The sequence below is a fragment of the Loxodonta africana genome, chromosome 18 (genome assembly GCF_030014295.1).
Source record: "Loxodonta africana isolate mLoxAfr1 chromosome 18, mLoxAfr1.hap2, whole genome shotgun sequence".
NCBI classification, from domain to species: Eukaryota; Metazoa; Chordata; class Mammalia; order Proboscidea; family Elephantidae; genus Loxodonta; species Loxodonta africana.
Window position 1 is genome coordinate 19,898,612 of NC_087359.1, and position 26,755 is coordinate 19,925,366.

The 26,755-nt window shown below is 46.0% G+C and overlaps 1 protein-coding gene and 1 non-coding gene across 4 annotated transcripts in view; both read left to right on the forward strand.

Moving 5' to 3' along the window:
* SLC39A11 (solute carrier family 39 member 11) overlaps positions 1-26,755 on the forward strand; it is a 450,990-nt gene that overhangs the window by 47,052 nt on the left and 377,183 nt on the right. For all 3 annotated transcript variants that reach the window (XM_023556945.2, XM_003417282.4, XM_064270820.1), the window contains one exon: positions 6,773-6,931. In XM_023556945.2, coding sequence (XP_023412713.1) covers positions 6,773-6,931 — 159 coding nt within the window. The remainder of the gene's footprint in view (positions 1-6,772; positions 6,932-26,755) is intronic.
* TRNAD-AUC (transfer RNA aspartic acid (anticodon AUC)) lies at positions 12,819-12,889 on the forward strand. Its single transcript has one exon. It is a non-coding gene; the product is annotated as a tRNA-Asp (tRNA).

The following is a 26,755-nucleotide window of genomic DNA, read 5'->3' on the forward strand; positions in this document are numbered from 1 at the left end:
GCTCTCTCTCTTTCTTTTTTTAACCAATTTTTACCAGTTGCTGCCGAGTCAATTCCGACTTAGGGCGACCCCATGTGTGTCAGGTTACAACTGCGCCATAGGGTTTTCAATGACTGATTTTTCAGACGTAGATCACCAGGCCTTTCTTCCGAGGTACCTCCGACTTTTCACTTAGCAGTTTAGCACATAAACTGTTTGCAACACCCAGCAACCCCTTGTAGCTCTTAGAATTTTTAAAAAGACTCTAGGCCAGAGTAGGGGTAAAGGATGGTCCTAGCTTGCTCTGGGTTTGGCATGGCCATCTTTGGGTGGCATTAACTTGCTCTGCAGCTTTGGGAAAGCCACTGAGCCTATTTGGGTTTCTGTGCTTTCATCTGCCAGCTGAAGCTTTTGGATTAGAGAGTCTCCTAGAGCCCGTTTCGACTCTACAAGAGTCTGTGCCTTGATCAGTAGGCCCTTGGTTCCGTGGATTATCTGTGAAGCTCTGAAAACTCGATGTCAGCTTCTTTCCGCCACCCAAGAAAAACTCCATTACTTTAAACAATTACTCAACTAGAGTATGTCAGAGGAGTGAAGGCATTTGACTGTGAGCCTATCTAGAACTTAATTTGGAAGGTAAAGTCACTTTTAAACTTTAGGAAATCAATTTAAAAATGAATGTTGAATCACTTCCTGATTCTGTGTTCTTCTGATTTCTCCACCTCCGTTGTCCCCCTTCCTTAGCAAGGCTAACAGACAACTCATCTGGGCAACAAACACTGAGCAGTTGCTCCCTCCAGGATACCCTGGTGGGTGGGGCCAGGATGCAGAGATGCTCAAAGCACAGACCTAATTCTGGGTGTGTACGAGGCCCAGGGGGAACATGGACACAAAGAAGGAATCCAGTGGATGGGAGAGGGCCACCTGGGTGGGGTTGCAGAGTGAGATGGGGAGGAAGAAGAGAGGATGTTTACTGGAGGCGGGCTCAGGGAGAGGAAAAGAGGAAGAATCTGCGGGAAAATAACGCCAACTTAACACGTAGTCCTGCCAGGACCTGGGTTGGTGTGCTGCCTGCATTGCCTCCCACGATTCTTATAAGACAAAAAAACCTCCTTCCTGTCGAGTCAATTCCGACTCATAGTGACCCTGTAGGACACAGTAGAACTGCCCCATAGGTTTCCAAGACTGTAATCTTTATGGAAGCAGACTGCCACATCTTTCTCCTGTGGAGCACCTGGTGGGTTTGAACCACAGACCTTTTGATTAGCAACTGACCTCTTAACCACTGTACCACCAGGGTTTCTAAAAAAGCTGTCATTGCCCCATTTTTAGATGAAAAAAACTGAGGTGTAGGAAACTTATTTGTGTAGGGCTACCTAACTAGTCCACTACCTGTCCGTCAGTTTGTTGTGCTGCGGTGGCTTGCTTTTTGCTATGATACTAGAAGCTGTGCCATCAGTATTTCAAATACCAACAAGGTCACCCATGGTGGACAGGTTTCAGCAGAGCTTCCAGACTAAAACAGACTAAGAAGAAAGGCCTGGCAATCTACTTCTGAAAATTAGCCAGTGAAAACCCTATGGATCACAGCAGGATATTGCCCAATATAGCGCTGGAAGATGAGCTCCCTAGGTGGGAAGGCACTCCAGATGCACAGTGACTACAACAACAGACTTGAGGATGCCAACGATTATGAATATGGCACAGAACTGGGCAATGTTTCATTCTGTTGTACATGCGGTTGCCATGAATTGGTGCTGACTTGATTGCAACTAACAATAACACCTAACTAGTAAGTGGCAGAGTTGAGATTCAAACTTGGAGTTAATTCTTACCCTTTTGTTTTTCCATTATACACGTGGTCTCAGGCAAAGTGCTTAGGATGCTTGGAAGAAAGGGCATGTGAGCTGGGTTTTGGTATTTTGTTATTTTTCACAGATGGTGGTGCATGGACCAAAGAAAGGGGCTAAAGATTCAGCACACAGCCAGGAGAACAGTAGTGCAACATAGTGTTCTGATGGGTAGTCAGGCCAACATCATTTTTTAAATTCAACCAAGCTGTTCATTCATTCATTCACTTGGCCGTCTGTGGAGATGGTAGTTAAAGTCATAATTATGGCTGAGATGCTACAGGAAGTGTGTGAAGAGAAGATTCAAAGTGGGGTTCAACCTTGGGCCTGAGAAGATGTGAAGAATACTCAACTTCTCAAACATCAACCTGTCCGAGAGTCACCTTGCTTAACATTCTGATTTCTGAGCCCTGCTGTAGACCGACCAAACCAGGCAAGGACTGAAGGCAGACATTCAGATCCCTTCTTTTTGTTCATGTGTTTATTTCCCCCTTATCTCTTTTGCGTTGGGAGCCCTGGTGGTCCAGTGGTTAAAATGGTTGGCTGCTAACCAAAAGGTCAGCAGTTTGAACCCACCAACTGCTCCGTGGGAGAAAGATGTGATGGTCTGCTTCTGTAAAGATTACAGCTTTGGAAGCCCTATGGGGTAGTTCTACTCCGTCCTGTAGGGTCGCTATGAGTCGGAATTGACTCCATGGCAGTGGGTTTGGATTTTGATTTGGTAGCTCCTTTGGAGGAGTGTTTTTTTTTTTTCCCTTTCAGTTCTTAAATACTCCCTGGAGCTTCCTCCATTGTTTGATTTGGCCTTAGCACCTTGCTTGGAGAATGGGCCAGATGTATGTTTTTCCACGGGTTTATTTGCTTGATTGGGTTTTTCATATTCTCTTTGGACTACAGCAGGCCAAACCATAGGGAGTACTGCGAGGCTCTGGCCGTGTGTGATGAATGCATTCCTTTTATAGGCAAAGGTGGGGAGGAAGAAGATGCTAATCCTCAGCTCTTGTTCCTTGCAGGCACATCTGGTGTCTTCAGGGCTGGTGCTCCTAGCCTGGTTATTTGCCTCCGTGGGCTGGGTTGCAGCTGTGAAAGGACATTTGGCGTCTGCCATCCAGGGTCATGATGGCACTGGCTGGCAAGGACTTGCCTTTGAGGCCCATTCCCTGATGTCTTGGGCCCAGAGCTCACCACCTCCTCTTCTGTGGCCTATGCCCTGCTATTTAGGGGTGATGGAGGGTTAATTAGGTACACTATTTCCTTTTTCTGTATTAGCTAGTTAATATATCACTGTACCCAGATGGAAATGATGTTAAAAGCAGCTTTGCTAGTGTTGAGAGTTTCAGGTAAGCTGCCTATGTTGGGCGATTATCATAAAAGTTAAAACGTGCCTTTATGTGCTGTGTTAGTTTTCTATTGCTGTTATAACAAGTTACCACAAACGTAGCAGGTTAAAACAACACAAATTTATTACCTTAGAGCTCTGGAGGTCAGAAGTACGAAATAATTATACAGGGCTGAAATCAAGGTTATCAGCAGAGCTGTATTCCTTCTGGAGGCTCTAGGGGAGAATCCATTTCCTTGCCTTTTCCAGCTTCTAGAGGCCACTTTCATTGCTTGTCTCATGGCCCCTTCCTCCATATTCAAGCCAGCAGCGTAGCATCTTCAAATCTCTCTCTGACTGTTGTTGTTGTCGAGCACTGTTGAGTTGTTTTAGACTCATAGCAACCCAATGTGACAGAGTAGAACTGCCCCATAGGGTTTTCTAGGCTGTAATCTTAACGGAGCAGAGCACCAGGTCTTTCTCCTGTGGAGCTGCTTCATGGGTTCGAACCTCCAGCCTTTCAGTTAGCAGCCGATTGCTTAAGCATTGTGCTACCAGGGCTCCTTCTCTCTCTGACTCTGACCTCTATTTTCATTCTCACATCTTCACTCTGACTCTGACCCTCTTGACTCTCTCTTATAAAAATCCGTGTGATTTTATTGGTCCCACTCAGATACTGAAGGATCATTTTCCCGTCTCAAAATCTTTTAGCTAAGCACATCTGCAAAGTCCCTTTTGATGTATAAGGTAACATTCACAGGTTTTAAGAAATAGGATGTGAACGTCTTTGGGGGAGCATGATTCTATCTACCCCATATACTCTTTAAATAACTTTACTTTGGGGTTTAATGTTACTTCAGACAGGCAACCCAGTTCCATTTCCAGATTCTTCTTTGCTCATTTCTACTTTATATGGGAAGCAGGGGGCTGGCAAGGGGAAGCAATGAAGGAAGCCGGTTGGGTTCTGGATTTGACTGGAGGGATAAGGAATAGTGACGCTCAGGAAGGGTCCCACCAGAGTTATCTGGGATGCCTTTCCATTTCAAGCATCCCAAATTCTGACATGGGAGGCCCACCTCTTCTGCCCCATCTTGAATCACTGCTGAAGGGAGCCATTGCCCGTGAGAGCATGGTGTTTCTCATGTGTAGGGGCAGAAAAAATCTTGGTAACCAGTGATGCTGAGGGGTGGGAGGGAGCTTTGAGAGAAGAGGTTGGACTTGGGGATGAAAAGGAGATGGTGAGCAAAGGCTGGGGAAGTACCCTGAGTGATGCTGACAAGGATACAGGGACCTCTTTGTCCCAGGATGGAGAGTGGGGAGGGTTCAGAGGATGCCATGAGTGGTCTTACCTGGACCATGTGGTTTTAGAGCTGTTGAGGGTTGGAATGTATGAGAAGTCCTGAGTGAAACCTGCAGGGAGAGAGGGACCTGCTGGACTAGGGACTAGACAGGTCAAGTTTAAAGAGAAGAACGGGGATCTCTTCACGTCTGTGTCTTGGTGCATGTCCTCTTCGGTGGGAAGCTCACCATGAGTAGCAGCTACCAAGGACTATTGAATTCTAAAGCTTGTGAGACAAAGTCTAGAAAAGGGATAGATGGGGCTGTAGCAGGGAGAAGGAATATTTTGGCTTCTTTTGATGGTCTTTTCCTACAGCAAGGATCACAGAGCTGATGGTCTGCCTCAGCCCCCATTCCATCTAGATGAGACATTTGCATTCTTTGCTGAGAATTGCTGAGATACATGCAGATTGCCATGGGTGGCGCCAAGGTTTTTGCTGGGAGAATGTGGCCCAGAGCAAATGACTCTGTATGGATAATGGTTGGCAGAAGGGAAATCGCTTTCCGCACGCATGAATTTGTTCTTTATTATTGTTGTTGTAACACCTGGTTCTGTCACTCTGAATGTTATTTTGGTGATGGATGATGCAGATTTTTTTTTTTAAGCAAGGCATAGTTAAGTAATTTTCAGGAACCTATTCAAAGTTTTACATGTCAGTGATGACTGTCTTATGGTTATACCAGGGTAGGAGGTATACTCTGTGCATGATGTCATGGTATGCATAAGAGTAAACCACCACGGTCTGACCAAGATGGGTGGGGAACCCTTTATCAAACTGACCTAGCTGAGACTTGAGCCTAGCTTCGCTTTTCTCTTTTCCCTTGTGCCTCTCCCGTCATTGAGGTGATTGTGTTCCTCCTTGGTCAGGTCACTGGGCCTGCCACTTATTGGCTGTGTGACCTTGAGCAACTACCTTATTACATTGAGATTCTATTTCTTTTATCTGCAAATAGGAATAGAAAACAACATCTGCCTCACAGGGTTGTTGCGATGGTAGGATATCAAATGTAAAGTTCCTAGGTTGGTCCCTTGCAATAGCAGGTGATTGACAAATGTTAGTTCCCTTCTGTCCAATAGGGTTTCTAAGGAGCAGCTGGTGGATTCTAACTGCCAACCTTTTGATTAGCAGCCAAGCACTTAATCACTGTGCCACCAGGGCTCTTCTTCCTTCTTAGAGATAAGGAAATTGATCAGAGCAATGTGACATCGATTGGCTGGTTGTTTTCAAGTATTTCAGAAAGCTGTCATATATGACAGAGGAAAGACACATTAGCAGAACTAGAGCTAATAGGTAAAAAATGGAAGGTAGATTTCGTCAACATAGGAAGGAACTTTGTAATAATTGGAGCTGTCTTATAATGAAATAGAGCTCCTAAAGTAGTGAGCAACTTGTCCTGGAAGTATTTGATTAGGGCAGGGTTTCTCAACCTCAACTACTGATGTTGTGGGTCAGATGATTCTTTGTTGTTAGGGTCTGCCCTGAGCATTGCAGGGTATTCAGCAGGCCCCCTGGCCTCTACCCACTACACACCAGTAGCAATCACCCCCTGCCCAGTGTGACAACCGGAATCTCTCTAGACATTGCCAAATGTCCCTTGGGGGACAAAACCACTCTTGACTGAGAACCGTTGAACCAGAGGCTAGATGACAGAAAACTTGAGAGATGGTAAGCTCCACCCTACCCAAAACTGAGGTCTTAGAACATCAGTTCCAGAAATTCTGTGAGTGACTTTTTGGTTTGGGAGAGCCCCTACCACCTTGCATTAAAGGCTTAACACATGTGAAATTGTGGGGTTCAGTTTATGCCATGGAGAACAACTGAAGCACCTGCTTGGAAGGTTTTCTGTGGTTGGATTTATGATTTGTTGCTCTTTTTTTTTAAAATTGTAAAATACACATAACAAAGTATTTATCCTTTTAACCATTTTAAAGTATACAGTATTCAGTGACATTTAGCAGATTCACAATGTTGTACAACAACTACCTCTGTCTAGTTCCAGAACATTCTCATCACCCCAAAAGGAAGCACTGTACCCATTAAGCAGTCACTTCCCATTCCCTCCTCCCCTCAGCCCCTGGCAACCCCGAATCTGCTTTCTGTCGCTATAGATTTGCCTGTTCTGGATATTTCTTAGAAATAGCATCATACAACATTTGTCCTTTTCTGTCTGGCTTCTTTCACATGGCATAGTGTTTTCAAGGTTCACTGGTGTTGTAGCAGGCATCAGTAGTTCATTCCTTTTTATGGCCGATGTTCCATTGTGTGTTCCCATTGTGGTTTTGCAGGTCATGTTAGCAGCTTCCTATTGGTCCCTGCTGGCTCCAGCGGTTGAGATGGCCACGTCCAGTGGAGGCTTTGGTGCCTTTGCCTTCTTTCCTGTGGCTGTTGGCTTCACCCTTGGAGCTGCTTTCGTCTACCTGGCTGACCTGCTGATGCCTCACCTGGTAAGTGCCGTATTCCTGTGCAGTCTAGTGTCAGGATCTTTCTAGCTCTGTGCGGTAGGTTTGTTTCTGTTCAAACCTGACAGGCCTCTTCATGTGTCCATTAAGTAGCCATTGAAGTCTAAATAGATATTTCAAGCCATTTGAGGGCTTTTATTTAGCAAAATTGAATTGTGGTATCTTCTTTAGAGAAAAGAATCTCTGGGTAATATGACTAGGCATATCCTTATTTACATTTTGGTGAATTCAGATTTTGAATGTCAGATTTCATTATAAATATAGCTGACATCGTGCTGTGTGACACCATATGTATGAGTGGGCCGAGAACTGGAGAAATAAGGGACCGTGATCATGATCCTGACCTTTAATGAGCTTCTGATGCAATCAAGGAAATGACAACACACCCAACTATAGCCTAAGACCATTGACAAAGCACCACATCAACAAAGGCTCCCAGGAGTGTGAGCGGGGAAGACTGGGTTGGGTTTGAGCTCAGATCTGCCATTTACTGGTTGTGTGTCTCTTAACCCTAGTTTTCCTTCCTACAATTTGAGAATAACTCCCATTACCCCTTCCTACTTTATCATTCTAAGGGAAGAGTAAAAATCGAACCGGAAGATGCCGAGGAGATTCCAAGTAAAAAGACAAAACAAAACAAAATGGCCCCAGAATTGGGGAAAGCCAGAAATTTTAGGCCATTTGCTGACTTAGGCCTGGTGGGTTGGGCTAAGGGGATGAAGATGTACTTGCTTACAGAGAAGCACGTGGGGAACAGCAGCAGAGCCAAGGCCAGGCCGTGTGATAGTAACTGAAAGCCATTGGCTAAAACCCTGTTATCAGTAGAGAAGTGGAGTCAATGCCAGTAAGAGCCCAGGATAAGCACCCACGCCATGCCAACCATGTGTGCCTACAAGTCCTAGAGGTGGGCAGAAGCCCCTGTGACAACCCAACCCAGTGCTTGAATCCTCTGCCCACCCAGAGGTGGAGGAAGCACAGGAAAGACTATATGGGGGAGAATGGGGCCCAAGGCTGTTCTTCTGTTGGCTCATACTGAGGTAGAATTAAGTCAGGCTCTCTGGAGCCGGTGGAACATGTACCTAAGGAGGCAGGCTGAAGTTGTCTTTCTGGTCTGCCCACCTTCTTTCTTGCCTTAAATTAGCTGGGAACTTGGCCTCTGGGCTCTGCAGCTAATGAGATCTGGGCCCAGACCCTTGGTGTGGGCTGCCCCAACCTGAGACACCAAACAAAATTCAGGGAGTGATTACCCCTAATACAGAGGGATTATCCTCTGGCTCACAAAGCTGGATGTGTTACCTGGACGGAAAAGCCGTGATACTGTCTTAGAGGAAAGACCATGTCTGATCAGACAATTGAATGGCCATGTGTCTTTCTGCCCCTGAGCACTTGACTTCCTTGATGTCCTGTTTATCTACATGGTCATAGCTTTGAGGGGTCCTCATGTGGTCTGCTCTCAAATCCACCCTGGTTATGTGTGAATTTGCAGTTGGGGTGTATTCTGTGCACCCTGGAAAGAAGAGCATGTAACCAGTAGCCTTAACTCCTGAACAGTGGGCAGGCCAGCTCAGTGGGTCTGCACAGCTGGTGCTCTTTCTGCCCTTCCCACCCGGGCCCATCCGGCTTCTAAGACAGTACCTCGGAGAGGGCTCTTTGCAATCACTGTGGGCCATTGTTCACTGGTATTGGGGGTGGTGCTCAGGTGTATTTGATCAGCTGTCTGAATGTAGGGGCTTTCTCTGGGCTGTGTAAATAATAAATGGCCAATTTGTTCTATGTATCAGCACATTTTTTTTTTTTAACCTTTTGGTTCATGTTTGTTCTTCTAAATGCTTTGAATTTGGAGATGATCCCAGGGGAGAGTCCCAGATAGACTGTACAGAAAGCAGGAGTGGTTTGTGGTCATGGGGTGAGTGTCTAGGGAGGGAAGGAAAGGGCCCAGAAAGGGGTCTAATGGCGATGAATGCCAGAACCTCACTCATTTGCCCCCATTGGCAGTGAGATCAGCCTGACAGGAAACATCTGTTCTAGGACATTTGAAAAGAAATGGATTCTTGCTGTTGAGGTAGAAGGGGAGGTTGTCTTAGAAGGTCTTATAAATAGACGAGAATTATTTAGAATTGCTACGGTCACTGAATACAAATGTTGCCCTAAGAGTTGCACTTAGAAACAGTCAGCTGACCTTCGCTCTTGGGCAAGCTAAATGTTTCCCTTAGTTTCACTATTAATTTGCTCAGTAAACCTGAAAAGGGCAGCAGCTTGAGTCTACCAAAGATGCTTTGTGGCGTCTGAGTTAATGGGCTTTGACCTTGAATCCATGTGGCTTTCAGCATGGATTGAGGCCCCCCAAGGAATAGCGTCTTTTTTTGGGTGAGGGGAGAGGGCTGGGGTTTGATTTCAGGAGGCTCACTGTTCTTGGAATTTATGTACCAGTGGCTTTTGAGGCTGTGGAAAGTTCTGTGAGCGAATTGAGCCCGAGATCCTCTTAGTTCCCAATTTATTCCACCCATGACAAAGTCCTATGTTCAGCAGATGGCCCCAGGAACAGGGTGAAGTAGGGAGAGTGAAAGGTTTTGGGTGCAGCTTAGACAGAGGGGCTCTCATCCTGGGGAACAGGCCTGGGGTGGGGGGGGGGCCTACCTGCAGAAAACCCTTTCTCATGTGTCCTGTGGGGGCGATGCTCAGAGTTCAAGGGGGTGAAAGGAAGTGAGCCAGCCTGTTTGTTATTTCGCCTGGAGAACTAAACAGATCCAGAAGTCTGGTACGGGCAGAAATGTGGTTTGATTGATTCTGCACCCTTGCCCTGCCTGGAGCCCTTGACCATGACCATTCAAGTCCAGGTTCCAACACCTCAACTACAGAGCCGCTGACCCCAGTTATATATATTCAGGATGCAGGGGGTGGGGCCTAGGGGTGGAGAGCAGCAAGACTCTTGGGTTAGTGGGAAGGAAATGGTTAATGACAGACCATTTTCTGTAATTCCATTTCTATTCATCAGCCTTTCAGATTTATTTTTCCCCTTTTTGGAGCTGAAGCAAAATGTTGCTCGTGGAAGGAGTTTTACTCATAACAGCCTGTCAGGTTGAAGGCATTGTGGCTTTGTTAACTTCAAATGCATCCAATTGCTCTCTGAACTGAGTGTTTATTTTCAGGCTGTGATTTGGGAATAAAGTAGGGGAGGCTTGTGCTGTCACTGTTAATCGGAAGTGTACTGACAGGGATTTACAGAGACTTTGCTAAATGGTATCTTAATGAAAGGAGCAAAGAAGCCTGGGGGTAGGCCAGGAAGATACGACCTGGTAGACCTGGAAAGAAGGCCAATGAGGGGACCAAAAAACCAGTTGTCATTGAGTCAATTCTGACTCATATGTGTCAGAGTCAAACTGTGCCCTAGAGGGTTTTCAATGGCTGAGAACTTTCGAAAGGAGATTGCCAGGCCTTTCTTTCTAGGTGCCCTGGGCAGATTTGAACTGCCTGGTCTTTTGGTTAGCAGCTGAGCCGTTTGTACTATCCAGGGACTCTGAGGAGGGAATACCATGGGAAATGCTGCTTGGCCCAGTCCAAGGCCAATATCCTCTTTTTGATGGCCCTGGGAAGAAAGAGACTGGATAGATTGAACAGCTGTTTGCAAATATCAAGATTTTTATGATCTTTGCAGGTTTGCTTTCATGTGAAGTTAAGGGGTGTGTGTAGATGAGAAGTCTTCACTTTGAGTTTAAAGCAGTGGTTTTCTACTGGTGGATGGGGAAGGGGTGGGAGGGGTGGAGGGTCTGTGTGTGTCTCCAAGGCCTCATGCCTTTCTTTGGACTCATAGGAGCATAAATATATTCTCGTTATTAAAAAAAAAAAAAAAATTTAATTTAAAAATTAAAAAAAAAATTTTTTTTTTAATTTAAAAATTAAAAAAAAAAAAAAATTAAGTGAAAGCCCCTTCACTATTCCTGTCCCCTCCCCAGTGGTCAACCAGTCAAGAATTGTCATCAGTTTAGTGGGTATCCTTCCAGATTTTTCTTTCTTCTCATCAGTTGTAGTGGTGGTTACCTATTATTGAGCTGGTAACCATGTGTGCAGAGTGGAACTACTCCATAGGGTTTTCAAGGCTGTGATCTTTCAGAAGCAGAATGCCAGGCCTGTCTTCTGAGGGGCCTGTGGGTGGGTTCGAACGGCCAGCCCTTCAGTTGGGCACTTAACTGTTTGTGTCACTCAGTGATTCCCTCTATATCTTGGCACCATAAATAGCAAATGAAACAGAGAAGATGTATAAACAGTTAAGCAAAAGATCAGATTACAAAACCTTAACCTTCTTTGGCTCCACATCCAAAAAAACCAAACCCGTTGCCATCGAGTCAATTCTGACTCCTAGAGACTCTGTAAGACAGAGAAGAACTGCTCCATAGAGTTTCCAAGGAGCCCTTGGTAAACTTGGTAAATCCTCCAGATTTTTCTTTAAAAAAAGAAAACTAAAAAATTTTTTTCTTGTACTTTAGATGAAGGAATACAGAGCAAACTAGTTTCCCATTAATTAATACACATATTGTTTTGTGACATTGGTTGCCAACCCCACAGACATGTCAGCACTCTCCCCTTCTTGACCTTGGGTTCCAAAAAAGAAAAGTAACTTTATTGCGCTTTTTAAATATTGAAATATAGACTGGTTCCCATTTCCGTGTAGTGTCTGAGTAGGCTTTAAATCAACTTCGCAGCAATGAGAACCCTGACTGTAACCTAGATCTCTCTCTTCTCTTTACTGATATTTGGACACGCACACATTTTTGCACAGGGGGATTCAGTCTCTGTGTTCTGTGTCATTTTTATATTAAAAATGACTTTACCTACTGTCATTTTAATACGCGTACAGCATTCAACCATCTTAGTATGGTTTGGGCATCAGTTTTCCTGCTGCTGAGTAGTCTGATCGCTCTATGCTTTTGCATATGTGTATATGTACATCAGAAACCCTGGTGGTTAAGAGCTACAGCATCTAACGAAAAGGTGGGCAGTTCGAATCCACCAGGAGCTCCTTGGAAGCTCTATGGGCAGTTCTACTGTGTCCTGTAGGGGTGCTATGAGTCAGAATTGACTCAGTGGCAACAGGTTTGGGTTTTTTTTTGTTATATGTACATCTGGAAATGTAATTTTGTTTTGTGTTTCCTGAAAAACAAATGGAAACCTACTGTCTGTGGTGTTGCTACTTGCTTTTTTCAGTTTGCTTTACATCTTGGCAGTCTTCTCCCTGGGAGATTCTGATATGCTCCCACCCCTCCCTTCCCTCTTGTGGTGTTTGTCATCTTGGCAAGGCTGCCCAAGTGACTGGCGGTGGGAAGGGAAGGAAGTGGTGCCTCTGTCTCTCTGAGAGAGCTTGGCTCATGGTCTTGCCTGGTCAGGCTCCAGGGAGCAGGGGACCCTGGCAAAGGCTAGGGCTACTACCTTCTTCTCAACTCCCTCTAATTTATTTGTGTCCCCAGCCCTGTTCACTTCCTACTAGTTGTCATTCTGATGGCAAAGAAGATGCCTCCAGTGAAAACTTACATGAGCAATCTGTGCACATACTTTGAATATGCCCCCAAACATTGCCGATGTCAGTATTTAGCCGACTAGAGCTTTGTGAGGGGCTGCATATGACAAGGATCTGGAAGTGACAGATAGCGTGGCAGGTGATTTTTTCCCCCAGAGGGGTGTTTGCGTGTACTTCCTTCTTTCATCAATTCTCTCCATCTTTAATGTTCTGATTCTGCTCCACTGACTCAGAAAAAAAGAGGAGAAATGGCAAGGGTACCTTCCAGAGCAAAAGAAGGAGAAGTGGCAGTGGAATCCATTGAGCGTCTGTAGCATAAGCCTGAAATTGTCAGATGAAGGCCAACAAGGGCAGTGTGAGGCATTGGTGGCTCAGTGGTAGAATTCCCACCTATCATGCAGGAGACCCAGGTTCGATTCCCGGCCAATGCACCTCACATGCAGCTGCCACCCGTCTGTCAGTGGAGGCTTTATGTGCTACTACGATGATGAACAGGTTTCAGTGGAGCTTCCAGGCTAAGGACTAGGAAGAAAGGCCTGGCGATCTACTTCTGAAAATCCAGTGAAAACCCTGTGAATCACAATGGTCTGACCTGCAGCTAGTCACAGGGATGGCGCAGGACCGAGCAGCATTTCGTTCCATTGTGTGTGGGGTCACCGTGTGTCACGGGGCCAGCTCAATAATAGGTAACCACCACTACAACAGCACGCTTTATAGTGAAAGTGAAAATTGACCCTTTGCTTCGCTTCCCCCTTTCTGATGCTCCGTCGGGGTTCGAGACATGTAATCCTGCTTCCTACTGTAAGGTGCGTCCTGGGGGTGATCTGTTGTTGAGATTTTGGCTGGTCTAGATAAGAGCTTCAGCAGCAGCAGCAGCATCAAATTCTTCCAGTGTGGGGACATCACTGTGCCACAGAGGCAGAGGCTGGGATGTCAGGTGGTTTGGGCAGCTGGGGATGCGTTTACCATATTCCTTATGGAGCCAGGAAACCCTGGTGGCGTAGTGGTTAAGAGGTAGAGTGGCAGTTCAGACCCACCAAGGGCTCCTTGGAAACTCTATGGAGCAGTTCTTCTCTGTGTTACAGAGTCTCTAGGAGTCAGAATTGACTCGATGGCAACGGGTTTGGTTTTTTTGGATGTGGAGCCAGGCCAAAGAAGGTTAAGGTTTTGTAATCTGATCTTTTGCTTAACTGTTTATACATCTTCTCTGTTTCATTTGCTATTTATGGTGCCAAGATATAGAGGGAATCACTGAGTGACACAAACAGTTAAGTGCCCAACTGAAGGGTTGGCCGTTCGAACCCACCCACAGGCCCCTCAGAAGACAGGCCTGGCATTCTGCTTCTGAAAGATCACAGCCTTGAAAACCCTATGGAGTAGTTCCACTCTGCACACATGGGATCACCATGCGTCAGAACTGACTCAGCGGCAGCTAACAGCAAGAAGATTGAGAAGCACTGGGACTGAGATAGCCCAACCTTTGGATGTCCTTGGAGGCCATCCGTTTAGGTACTCACTGTGTGTTCTGGGCAAATGAACGCTGTTGGATGAGTCCCCAGGCACCTGAAAGGAAGGCTGCCTGGGTATGCCCTGGGGGGCAAGGCATGCTAATGAATACACAGCACTAATAAATACTTCAATTTCGAATGGAAAAAATCTGCATGCTTGCCAGCAGTGGAAGCAACAGCTGATGAGTCCTTGCTGGGGGAGCGTGGCGAAAGGCTTATTGTTCAGAGTGATTCACTGGCAAAGGAGAGTTTTGAGTCTTTTTGTGAAACAGACTGGATGTTTCATCACACTGGGGGGCTCTTAGCACTCCAAAGCCATGGGCACTTCACCAATGAGATGTTTGGAGAGAGCTGGCATTCAGGTCTCTCCAAAGTACCTATGTCCAGGGTGTAATTGGACACCATGGAGGAGGTTTTATCTTCTGCCCTTTGATGTGTGTACAGCCTCCTGTGACTTTCAAGAAGATGCTCAGGGGTAGTTTTTGGCCCTGTTGACATGCACGGGGGTTGCAAAATGGGATGAGGCCGTCCCCTAGTGTGGTGTGTCTCTTAGTGCCCTAATGCTGCTGAGTACAAATTCCCCAGGTGGGTAACTTCAAAGAGCAGATGTTTATTTTCTCACAGATCTGGAGGCTAAAAGTTCCAATCAGGGTCTTGGCCATATATGGATTACTTTCTTGTTGGTAGCACTGGGTGCCCCTTGGTTCCTCTGCCTTCCTTAGTTTGTAGACTGTCCTCACATGGCGTCTGTCTTCCCCCATGTATGTGTCTCTGTGCGTATTCTGCTGTTCCTATAACTCAGAAGTGGTTAGGTTTAGGACCCACTTTCCTTGGGTATAACCTAAATCCAAAAACCAAACCCGTTTCCATGATTCTGACTCATAGCGACCCTATAGAACAGAATGGAACCACCCTATAGGGTTTCCAAGGAGCAGCTGGTGGATTTGAAATGCTGACCTTTTGGTTAGCAACCGAGCTCTTAACTGCTGTGCCACCAAGGCTCTGGCTATAACCTAATTAACATAAAAAAGAAAACCCTAGCAGTAGGACATATGTCTAGTACTTTATTTTTCTTTCAAGAAGGCATATAGGTAGAATAATGATTATTTACCCCCGTTACAGATAGTAAAACTGAGACCCAGAAGAGTTATGACCTTTCTAAGGTCTGAGAGTGTCTTGGTGGTAGAGCTGGGACAAAGCTTGGTCTTCCCAGCTGGCTGTGTTCTTTTCTTTGAATTCTCCTGGCTTTTTCTCCCTTACTCAGTGGTATCTTATACCAAGGTGGGAAAGTGCCATCTCTCCCCACTCCTTTTATTTCCCTCTAATCTCCTTCCTGATGTAGAAGTGCTGTTCCATGTAGCATTTTGTTAAGGATGCAACAAAATAGTGGGATGGTAAGAAGAATATAGGCTACATTAAAACACCTGTGTAAACTATCAACTATGTGTGATAATGTGAGATGTTCTTATTCTCAGAGCTTGGGATCAGAGAGAATTTAAGGGTTTTTGGATAAGTCATGACATTAGCTAGTGGTATCTTTGTAGGTGTTTTGTAGGGTAATCTGGCATCGGATAATTGAACGAGTTGGATTCTTGAGAAAAAACAAGGCCAAGGGACCAATTAATGATCATTGCAATATTCCACCCAATGGCCGTGACGACCTGAGGTTACAGGAATTTGAGAGACACTTAGAAGGAGGAGGAATGGAAAGGACCAGATAACTGACTGGATATATGGAGGAGATAAAACTGTCTAGTCTGATCCCAAGGGGAGTCGCTGGGTGGTGCACTTGGCTGTTAACTGAAAGACTGGTGGTTTGAGCCCACCCAGAGGCACTTTGGAAGAAAGAAAGGTCTGGAGATCTACTTCTGAAAAATCAGCCATTGAAAACCTTGTAGAGCACAGCTCTATTCTGATATACATGGAGTTGCCTTGAGTTAGAATCCACTTGATGCAATTATAATGCAGTTTGAGAACAGTAGAGGCCCAGGATGGAAATGGAATATTTGGAAGAGCGAGATGAACTTGGAGGGGAAGATAATTGCTTTGGGAAACATGAATTCACCAAGCATTGACTGATGAGCTACGAATATGTCCTTTGTGTGGATGGTGAGGTATCTAAGTGAAGATGCTTATGTTGATGTCATTGGGTGCCGTCGAGTCGATTCTGACTCATAGCAACCCCATGTGACAAAGTAGAACTGCCCCACGGGGTTTCTTTGGCTGTAATCTTTATGGTCTCCTAGCCTTTAATCTTTATGTTGTTGGCAAAGAGTATTGAACATACCATGGACTGCCAGAAAAACTAACAAGGCTGTCATGGAAGAAGTACAGCCACAGTGTTCCTTGGAAGTAAGGATGGCAAGACTTCTTCTCAGTACTTTGGACATGTTATCAGGAGGGACCAGTCCCTGGAGAAGGACATCATGCTTGGTAAGTTAGAGGGTCAGTGAAAAAGAGGAAGACCCTCAACAAGATGGATTGACACAGTGGCTGCAACAATAGACTTAAGCATAACAACAATGGTGAGAATGGCCCAAGACCGGGCAGTGTTGTACATAGAGGGTCGCTATGAGTTGGAACTGACTCAACAACACCTAACAATGACAACAACAACCTTTATGGAAGCAGATTGCCAGGCCTCTTCTAAAGAGTGGCTGGTAGGTTTAAACAGCTGACATTTCTGTTAGCAGCCGAGTGCTTAACTGCTGCGCCACCAGGGCTCCTGTGGGATGGCTTAAAGGAGGTAGAAATGTAAGTCAGTGGCCAGGAGTGGGGTGGAGGCTGGAGTTACATGTACAGTCTTGGTAAGAACCATCGTCACGAAGGGAAGCGTTGAACATGTGAGGCAGGAACCTGGTGCTGGCTGGCCAAGGGCTTGTACTCAATCCAGAGGCAGGAAAATGTATATATAGCCAGAGAGTCTGACGACGCTGGGGTTGAACAGAACAAGGGCTTCAGAAGCTGGCCATACCCTCTGGGATGCTCTGAGGCAAGGCAGGCCCTGAGGTGCTTGTATCTGCCCACTCACGTGGCTGCCAGTGTGCCTGGTTGTTGGAGAGGAACTCAGCTGATTCATGACAGGACAGGTCTGGCGGGTTGATTGCACTGGGAGAGTGGGTGAATGGAATGTTTCCAGCAACACCGGAGGCAAAGGCCTTTATTGCTCTGCAGACAGGCCAGGTCAGGGTTAACTGGTCATCTCATTACAAGCATTAGGGCTTCACGGTGGCAGACTGCGAATGTCCCTCTGCGGGGGCCCGAGGCCATGGAAGGCATGGAGTTGATTTAGATGTGTTCTGTGTTTACACTGGAGGGCCGTGTGCAGAATGGATTAAGGAAATCAGTTGAAAGCTTGTGTGGTCAAGGTAAGCCAACTTAAAAAAGGAGAAGGATGAGTTTGTGTGTGTGTCTGTGTCTGTGTGTGTGTGTCTGTGTGTATATGATGTTTGTGATTTCTGAGAGGTCGCAAGAGACACTGTTAAGAAGATTTGTGTTGTGGCTGTGTCCTGTTGAACTGCTGGCCCTCTCTGCTTCTCAGGTTCCTGTTGTATGAGTCAGGAATGACCATATCTGCTTTACACACATGCAGAGCATCATCCTGACTTCTCCTCTCCTTATGCCCCGTGTATCTAATCAGTGGTCCCTGGGTGGCACAGATGGTTTGTCCTTGGCTGCTGATCGAAAGGTTGATGGTTCAAATCTACCTAGCAGTGCCACGGAAGAAAGACTTGGTGATCTGCTTCCATAACGATTCCAGCTAAGGAAATCCTATTCTGTAACACATGGGGGTCACCATGAGTCAGAACTGACTGGACAATGACACATTGTTTTTTTTTTTCCTCTAACTAGCCACCTTTTTTTTTTTTTTTTTAGCCACCAAGCCTTGTTGATGTGATCCTTTACATCTAGGGTTGGCAAACAACAGCCCCCGGGCCAAATCCGGGCCACCTTCTGTTTTCGTAAAGTTTTATTGGTACACAGCCATGCCTGCTCATTTACACATTGCCTATGTGTTCGAACAACTGCAGTAGTAATTGCGACAGAGACTATGTGGTCTGCAAAGCAGAAGATATTTATTATCTGGTTCTTTAGAGAAACCATCTGCTGAGCCCTGATTTAAATGCCTCTCCATTGAGCCATTTCTCTTCATCCCATGTCTCCGCTCCATCATCTCCCTGCTGCAGACCATTCTCCACAAGTACGAGGATATCCTTCCCAGCTGGCGGGTCTGGTTGTAGTTCCCTTCCTAAGCCCCTTCAAGCACTTCCGGCATTTCTCAGTTTAAAAGTTCAGTTTCCATAGCATCTTTACAAAGCCCGTTCTGATCTGGCCCTTGCTGCTTCCTGCAACCTCATGCCTCCCGCTCCCCACCCCTGCCCATCTCTCTCCAGAGCTTCAGTTTTCCTTTCTCTCCATCTCTCCGCCAGGAATGCTGTCCCTCAGCATTTTGCCAGACCCATCTCCTCCTTATCCTTTGGGCTATGGCTTGTGTGTGGCTTCCCAGAAGGTTTCCCGCCCTGCCCCTTGTCTTGGTTAGAGGCTTTTGGTGCACTCCAGTTCCACTTGGTGTTTCCACTATCCTGGTCTTTCTTTTCTCTGTGCTGTCTGTAGACCAGGTCACTTGTGGCCTGAAGGCAGGGCCCCGGGCAGGGACAGGGGCATCTCTGGTCTCTGCTGTATCCTCCACACCAGCACAGTGCCTGGCACATAGTAGGTCTTCAAGACATACAAGGACAGGGCCATCCCTATTTTCTGCTGTGTCCTCCACACCGGCATAGTGCCCGGCACACAGTAGGTCTTCAGAAGGTATTTGTTGAATAAATGAATGAACTGGAGAATGTTACAAGGATCAAATGAGATCATACTTACGAAAATTCCTTCCAGACCTAATGCCGTGGATTGAATTGTGTCCCCTGAAAATATGTGTATCAGTTTGGCTAGGCCATGATTCCCAGTACTGTGCAATTATCTGCCATTTTACCATCTGATGTGATTTCCCTATGTGTTGTAAATCCTATCTCTATGACGTTGATGAGATAGGCTTAGCGGCAGGTTTGTTAATGAATCAGGACTCAATCTACCAGATTAGATTTTGTCTTAAGTCAATCTCTTTTGAGATATAAAAGAGAGAAGCGAGCAGAGAGACATGGGGATCTCATACCACCAGGAAGGCAGCGTGGGGAGCAGAGTGCGTCCTTTGAACTCACGGTTCCTGTGCCGGAGAAGCTCCAAGTCCAGAGGAAGACTGATGACAAGGACCTTCCTTCAGGGCTGACAGAAAAAGCCTTGCCCCGGAGCTGATGCCCTGCATCTGGACTTCTAGCCTGCTAGACTGTTGAGAGAATAAACTTCTGTTTGTTGAAGCCATCCACTTGTGGTATTTCTGTTATAGCAGCACCAGATGACTAACACCTAGTGTGGGCTTTACCCTTGTGAAAGTGATTCACACATGGGAATTATTTTCTGGAAGCAGACTCAGGCCCTTTGCAGTTGACCAGTTTTGGGGCACTGCAAACACAAGGCACAGTTAAACATGCAGGGGAAAAAGGACAGCTTAATTTGGGATTTGGATCTGTTATTTGATTTTCCATGAATTATTTACTTCCTTAATTATGTTTGGCTAAGACACTAAAGGAAACCCTGGTAGCATAGTAGCTAAGTGCTATGGCTGCTAACCAAAGGGTCAGCAGTTCGAATCTGCCAGGTGCTCCTTGGAGACTCTTCTACTCTGTCCTGTAGGGTCACTATGAGTCGGAATTGACTTGATGGCAATGGGTTTGGTTTTTTTTTTTTTGGTTTAAGATGCTGAAGACTGATGCTACCATTTGAATGAGTGTTTTCTGAGCAGTCTGATCAGGAAGTGTGTTAGGATGGGGTGGGCATGGAGAGAAGCAAGAAGCCAGCCTGTGGTGTTTTAGAAAAACACTGGTACCTGGTTCCCCTCTGGAGGTTCTGATTCAATCACATCCGGAAAGAGGCCTAAAAAAACCCAAACCCGTTGCCATCAAGTCAATTCCGACTCATAGTGATCCTATAGGACAGAGTGGAACTGCCCCATAGGGTTTCCAAGGAGCAGCTGGTGGATTCGACCTGCCAACTTTTTGATTAGCAGCTGAACTCTTAACTACTATGCCACCAGCGTTTTCAGAATGAGGCCTAGGCATTAAAAAAAAAAAAAAAAAAATCCTCACAAGACTGATGTTCAGCCAAGATTGACGACCACTGGTGGAAGGCTACTTATAACTTGCTTTTTGTCTGGGTACTGCTGGAGAGGTTGCTTTTTGGATGATCCCCTGTGATTCTAGGTACCCTTACCTTTCCTTTTCAAGCCAGTGCCTTACTGTTGCAGAGGTCAGAGAGAAGAACTTTCCTGCAGGTGACGAAGGGACAGTCAAAAGTCTCATTCTATGGATTGCAACCTTCAGAGACCACCAGAATCACTTGGGCTACTTAACAAAAATGCAGATACCTGGGCCCCACCTTAGACTCAATGACTTAGAATCTGTAAGGGTGAAGTCCAGGCACCTGCATTTCAATCTAGATCTCTAAGGGAGTTTGCAGCTCACCAAATGAGAGCCACGGAGCAGCCCAGAAAGGCAGACAGCGGCACACTGTCTAAGGGAAAAAATACAGAAAACTTGAGGGGGCTCCCAAACCATTCCACCACCTCATGGTTTCAACCCTTGTTAAAAAATTTTTTTTTAATTGTGATAAATACACATGTAACAAATCCTTTGCCATTTCAGCATTCTTCATGGTACAATTCAGTGACATGAGTTACGTCTGAGCTTAACTGTTGAGCCCGGGAATGTAGATGCATCTGCCTCTACCATCTTCTGATAGCGTCTGTCTTCGCCCATGTCTGCTTGCTTGACTCTGAGTCTATGCTGCCCTTTATGTCACTCAGAAGTGGTTAGATTTAGGACACGCCCTGCACTGATTGTTGTTGTTAGGTGCTATCGGGTTGTTTCCAACTCACAGCAACTCATGTACAATAGAATGAAACAAAACACTGCCCGGTCCTGCGCCACCCTCACAGTCGTTGTTCTGCTTACGCCCATTGTTGCAGCCACTGTGTCAGCCCATCTCATTGAGGGTCTTCCTGTTTTCTGCTGACCCTCTGCTTTACCAAGCATGATGTCCTTCTCCAGGGACTGGTCCTTCCTGATAACATGGCCAAAGTACGTGAGATGAAGTCTCGCCATCCTTGCTTCTAGTGAGCATCCTAGCTGTATATCTTCCAAGACAGATTTGTTCGTTCTTCTGGAAGTCTGTAGTATATTCAGTATTCTTCGTCAACACTGATATGACCTCATCAATGTAACAAAGAAAATCCAGTTTCCAAAAAGGATTACATCCACAAGTATTGGGGTCTGAACTCCAACACATATTTTGGGGGAGCACAGTTTAGTCCATAACAGAGGAACGTGCCAGTGTGCCACTGAGGCTCGTTCTCTGTAGGGGCAAACTATGACGCATGGGTGAGGGTGTGTTCGTCGCTTACTTATCAGAGAGGCTACAGGTTTCTCAGGGTGTGTTTTCACAGCATCTGTTGACATTCTTCTCCCTGTTCTCCTGATGGCCTTCATAAAAACAGTCGCCTGCTTTGTCTGACAAGCTGATCCCGACTCTGCTTATCCCGCCCCCCCATTTTGCTGGATGCTGCTTGCATATTGAGTTTCCATATGGTACAGCGAGTGGCAGTCGGAGGAGTGCCAGGAGACAAGCTCAGTGATGATACCAAGTTTCCTTTGATCCGTTGGTGGAGGGTTTGGGGTGGGTCCTATAGGTAGGGTGCCTGGGAAAGCACAAGCTAGGGCAGGGCTTGCTTGCGGAGGGACTTCTAGTTTAACATCACAACTAGGGTTGGAGGTGGGTCATTTCTATTGTATCATATGATGATATTTTATTATGTAAGGATATGTTATCTGATGATATTATATGCTATATCATTATATATACCCACTGCTGTCAAGTCAATTCCAACTCGTGGCGACACTATAGGACAGAGTAGAACTGCCCCCCTAGAGCTTCTAAGGCCGTAATCTTTATGGAAGCAGACTGCCACATCTTTCTGCCATGGAGCTGCTGGTGGGTTCAAATTGCCACCCTTTTGGTTAGCAGCCAAGCACTTAACCACTGTGCCACCAGGGCTCCTTATCATTACATACACCATATTTTAATGATTTCTGCTGCCCTTATGCTCCTCATTCAAGGCCGCGTTTCTAGCTTGGGCTAGAGCTCCTAGACAGGCAACATGTTGTAGCAGAATAAGCATGGGCTTTCGATCACATTGACTTGGATTCCTCGAACTGTGTCTTGGGGCAATGACTTAACCTCTCTGAGCCTCAGTGTTCTTATCTGTAAAATGGATATAATCCTGCTTGAGAGAGTGGGCATGAGGACTAGATTATATAATACATATATACAGTACTTAACACACAATCTGTTCGTAGTGGGTATTTCCTAAATGTCAGAGTCCCTGGGTATTGCAAACAGTTAACCCACTTGGCTACAAACTGAAAGGTTGGAGGTTCGAGCCCACCCAGAAGTGACCGAGAAGAAAGCTCTGCTGATCTCCTTCCGAATGATCAGCCACTGAAAACTTACGGAGCACAGTTCTGCTCTGATGCCCACGGGGTCGCCATCCACCGGAGTCGGCTTGACGGCAGCTGGTTAATGACTGTCAATGTCCATGTATCAGGAAATGTGGATGATGCCAGGGATGACTTTTTAGTCACGTTTCTTGTTTGTGTAAGTTTTGGACTCAGGCTTAATAAAGCATTTGTGTGTGGGGTGGGGGCATGGGGTGTCTGTGTGTTTGCATGTGCTCGTGGTCTTCAGAAGAGGAGGGCCTCATTGTGACGTCTGTGGGTCTTGCCTCTGGGTTCCAGAAGGCGAGCGAGACGTACTTGCACAGACGGTATGGACAGCCCATAAACAGAGGGCTCCTCTCCTTCTGCTGCTCCCAAGGAACGGGTCAGAACGTTCTGCCCATAAGACTGTGCCCTTTGAACCATAGCCTATCTTTACCACTTCCCCTGTGATGTCTTTCTCTCAGAGGGATTGTTCAAAGCAGGACTGACCCACCTCAACATTCCTGTCATCATCCCATCCAGAATTCCTTCCCAGTACATCGCTATGAAGTGTCTCCTGCCCCTTTTCCTAATTTGGGCTCAGCTTGTTTTCTTTTGACAGCTTAAGGCTCAACCCAGAGTCTAGTCTGCCTCTCTCCAGAGTAGATCTCCATCTTGTCTCTTCCCTGCCGACTGCCCTCTAGTTTCTTGTAAGCATTCTAGTGTTCCATCAGTTCCCACCCAGGACTCTGTTCCCCAAGTCCAGTCAGACCTGGCTGGAGCCATCTGTCAAACCAGTCCTTTGCAGAATTAGCAAAGTAACCTCAGTTTATATTGTAATTATGAGACGGTGGTTCACTGGTAGAATTCTCACCTTCCACGAGGGAGACCTGAGTTCAGTTCCTGGCCAGTGCATCTCATGCATAGCCACTGCCCATCTGTCAGTGGACACTTGGGTACTGCTGTGATGCTGAGCAGGTTTCAGCAGAGCTTCCAGACTAAGATGGACTAGGAAGAAAGGCCTGGTGATCTATTTCTGAAAATCAGCCAATGAAAACTCTGTGGAATACAACGGTCCGATCCCTAACTGATCATAGGACCGGGCAGCATTTTGTTCTGTTGTGCATGGAATCCTCATCAGTCAGGGGACCACTTGATGGCAGCTACCAAAAATAAAAGCAAACCCACTGTCATCGAGTCGATTCCGACTCATAGTGACCCTGTTGGACAGAGTAGAACTGCCCCATAGAGTTTCAAAGAGTGCCTGGTGGATTTGAACTGCTGACCTTTTGGTTAGCAGCTGTAGCTCTTAACCACAGAACTACCAGGGTTTCTGATGGCAGCTGACAACAGCATTAATGTATTATAGTTATTTCAGGCACAAAGGAGATAGTTTTTTTTTTTTAATAATTTTTATTGTGCTTTAAGTGAAAGTTTACAAATCAAGTCTCTCACACAAAAACCCATATACACCTTGCTACGCACTCCCAATTACTCTGCCCCTGATGAGACAGCCTGCTCTCTCCCTCCACTCTCTCTTTTTGTGTCCATTTCACCAGCTTCTAACCCCCTCCACCCTCTCATCTCCCCACGAGGCAGGAGATGCCAACATAGTCTCAAGTGTCCACCTGATCCAAGAAGCTCACTTGCAAAGGAGATAGTTTATTTTCAGTCACAAGTTTGGAAAAATTGAGAAATAGATTCGCATTTCAACCACTTGTACATATCTGCTCAAGTATCTGGGTTTGGGAGGCCCTGGCAACATGTTCTACCTTTACTTTGTGTGGTCAGCTGAATAATGGCCCTCAACTATACCCGGGTCCTAATCCATGGAACCTGTGAATGTCACCTTACATGGAAAAGGAGTCTTTGCAGATGTGATTAAGCTAAGGATATTAAGATGGGGAGCATCGCCTCAATTAACCAGGTGGGCCCTAAATGCAATCACAAGGGTCTTCATAAGAGAGAGGCAGATTTGACACAGAAGAGGAGAAGGCAGAGTGACCACGGAGGCAGAGATTGGAGTGAAGCAGCCCTGAGCCAAGGAATTCCGGTAGCCACCAGAAGCTGTAGGAGACAAGGAACAGATTCACCCCTAGAGCCTTTAGAGGGAGTCTGTCCCTGCCAACACCTTGATTTTGACCCAGTGGTACTGATTTCAGATTTCTGGCTCCAGAACTGTCAGAGAATAAATTTCTGTTGTTTTTTTAAGGCATCGACTTTGTCATAATTTGTTATAGCAGCAAGAGGAAACTAATACAATTTGCATCTGTGGTTGGTGCCTTGGTGAGCCTTCTCCTCCGGCCAGCTAGGATGTTGGCATTGCTTTGTGCCATGAAGGGAATTCAGTAGTAAGAGCCCTTTCTCTGACACTGACCAACTTGATGCTCATGGCTAATGTCTTTTGGACATCTGACAGCTCAGAATAGTTCAGTGACTTTGCTCACACTCACTGTCTTAGTTGTCTAGTGCGGTTATACTAGAAATACCATAAATGGGTGACTTTAACAAATTTGTTTCCTCACAGTTTAGGAGGCTACAAGTCCGAATTCAGGGTGCCAACTTTAGGGGAAGGCTTTCTGTCTCTGTTGGCTCTGGAGGAAGGTCCTTGCCCCTTTGAACTTCTCCTGCAGGGTGATCTTCATATGGCTTGGCATCTCTCTTCCCACTTGCTTGTTTAATCTTTTTTTATGTCTCAAATCTGAAGATGTTACTAATTCTATCTCATTAACATAGCAAAAACAACCCATTCTCAAATGGGATTGTAGCCACAGGGTTACACAGAGGTTAGGATTTACAACACGTATTTTGGGGGGACACAATTCAATCCATATCAGTCACTAAGTTTTGATCCCTGACTTCTGAATGGTTTAAGATACCACAGGGCAGAGTCGCCAGTAGCATGACAGGCTCTGGAGTCCCACTGACTAAGATCAGGCCCATGCTCTGCCACTTGCTGACCATGAGACCTTGAACTAGTTACTCAGCCTCTCACCCCCTAAGTCACACTGTGCCTGCTCCATGGGGATTGCTCTAAGGGTTGAATGAACTGCTGTGCTTCATTGATTCCAAGAAGCATTTTTTTCCCCACGTTTTAACATCTCTAAAATTAGGATGCATCTTAGAGTCAACGGCAGGTCATTGTTTAATTGGCAGCATTTTTTTCTTTCTTAGTGATACCTTGCATAATGGTGTGCCTTACAGCAGAAGGCATCTGGGAACCGATGACTGTGGTCATCCCTGCAGATGTGCTTAGCTCAGGGCCTGCGTATCGTAAGAGCTCAATAACTATTAGCTACAATGTCGTTGCTGTGATTTAGGTGTGGGAAGCAAGCAGAGGGTTTTAGGTAGGGCTTCACTCTTTTCTTCTGTGCCCAGTGCTTTTCTCCCTCTTCCCCATGGCTCCTTGCCATACCTGCCCTCTTTCGGATTCTGTCCATTCTCCTGGTGCAGCCACTCTGCAGGGCCTGGTACAGGAGTGTGAGAGTCTGTAGTGTCTGTGATATGCCTGGTCCTATCCCCCTCTTACCTCCCCACTTTGCAGAAACCATCCGGGTGTGTCCGTGATCCTGCTTGCTACACTTATATAGCTTGAACGTGCCCCCATGGCCTGTCTTAGGCTACATTCTCTAGAGAAGCAATGCCAGTGAAGTGTAAATACTTTTATATATTTATATAAAGGAAATGGCTTACACGGTTGTAGAGGCTGGAAAGTCCCAAGCTTGTGGGTCAGGCTGGAGGCTTCTCTTGACTCACATATATGCAGGGCTGGTAAACCCAAGATCGGCAGGTCAGATGGTAGGCTTCTGGCTCACAGGCTGCGAAGGCTGACAGATCCCAAGATTGGCAGGTAAGCTGTTAACTCAAGTCCCAAAAACCAGAGGTCAGGTGACAAGCCAGATACAGGATCCCGAGCTTTGCCATAATATCCACATTTATTGGATGCAGTCCATACCTCCAAGGAAGCTCCCTTTCAACTGATTGGCTGCTCATAGTAGATCTCATCGTGGAGATTATATTATATCAGATATCACCATGGAAGTGATTCCATTATATCAGGTCTCATCATGGAGGAGATTCCATTATATCAGATCTCACCATGGAGGTGATTCCACCCTTACATAACTGCCAAACTACATCATAACTGCTACTGAGAAGCATGGCCCAGCCAAGTTGACACACAACCTCAACCATCATAGCCTCAAACTTT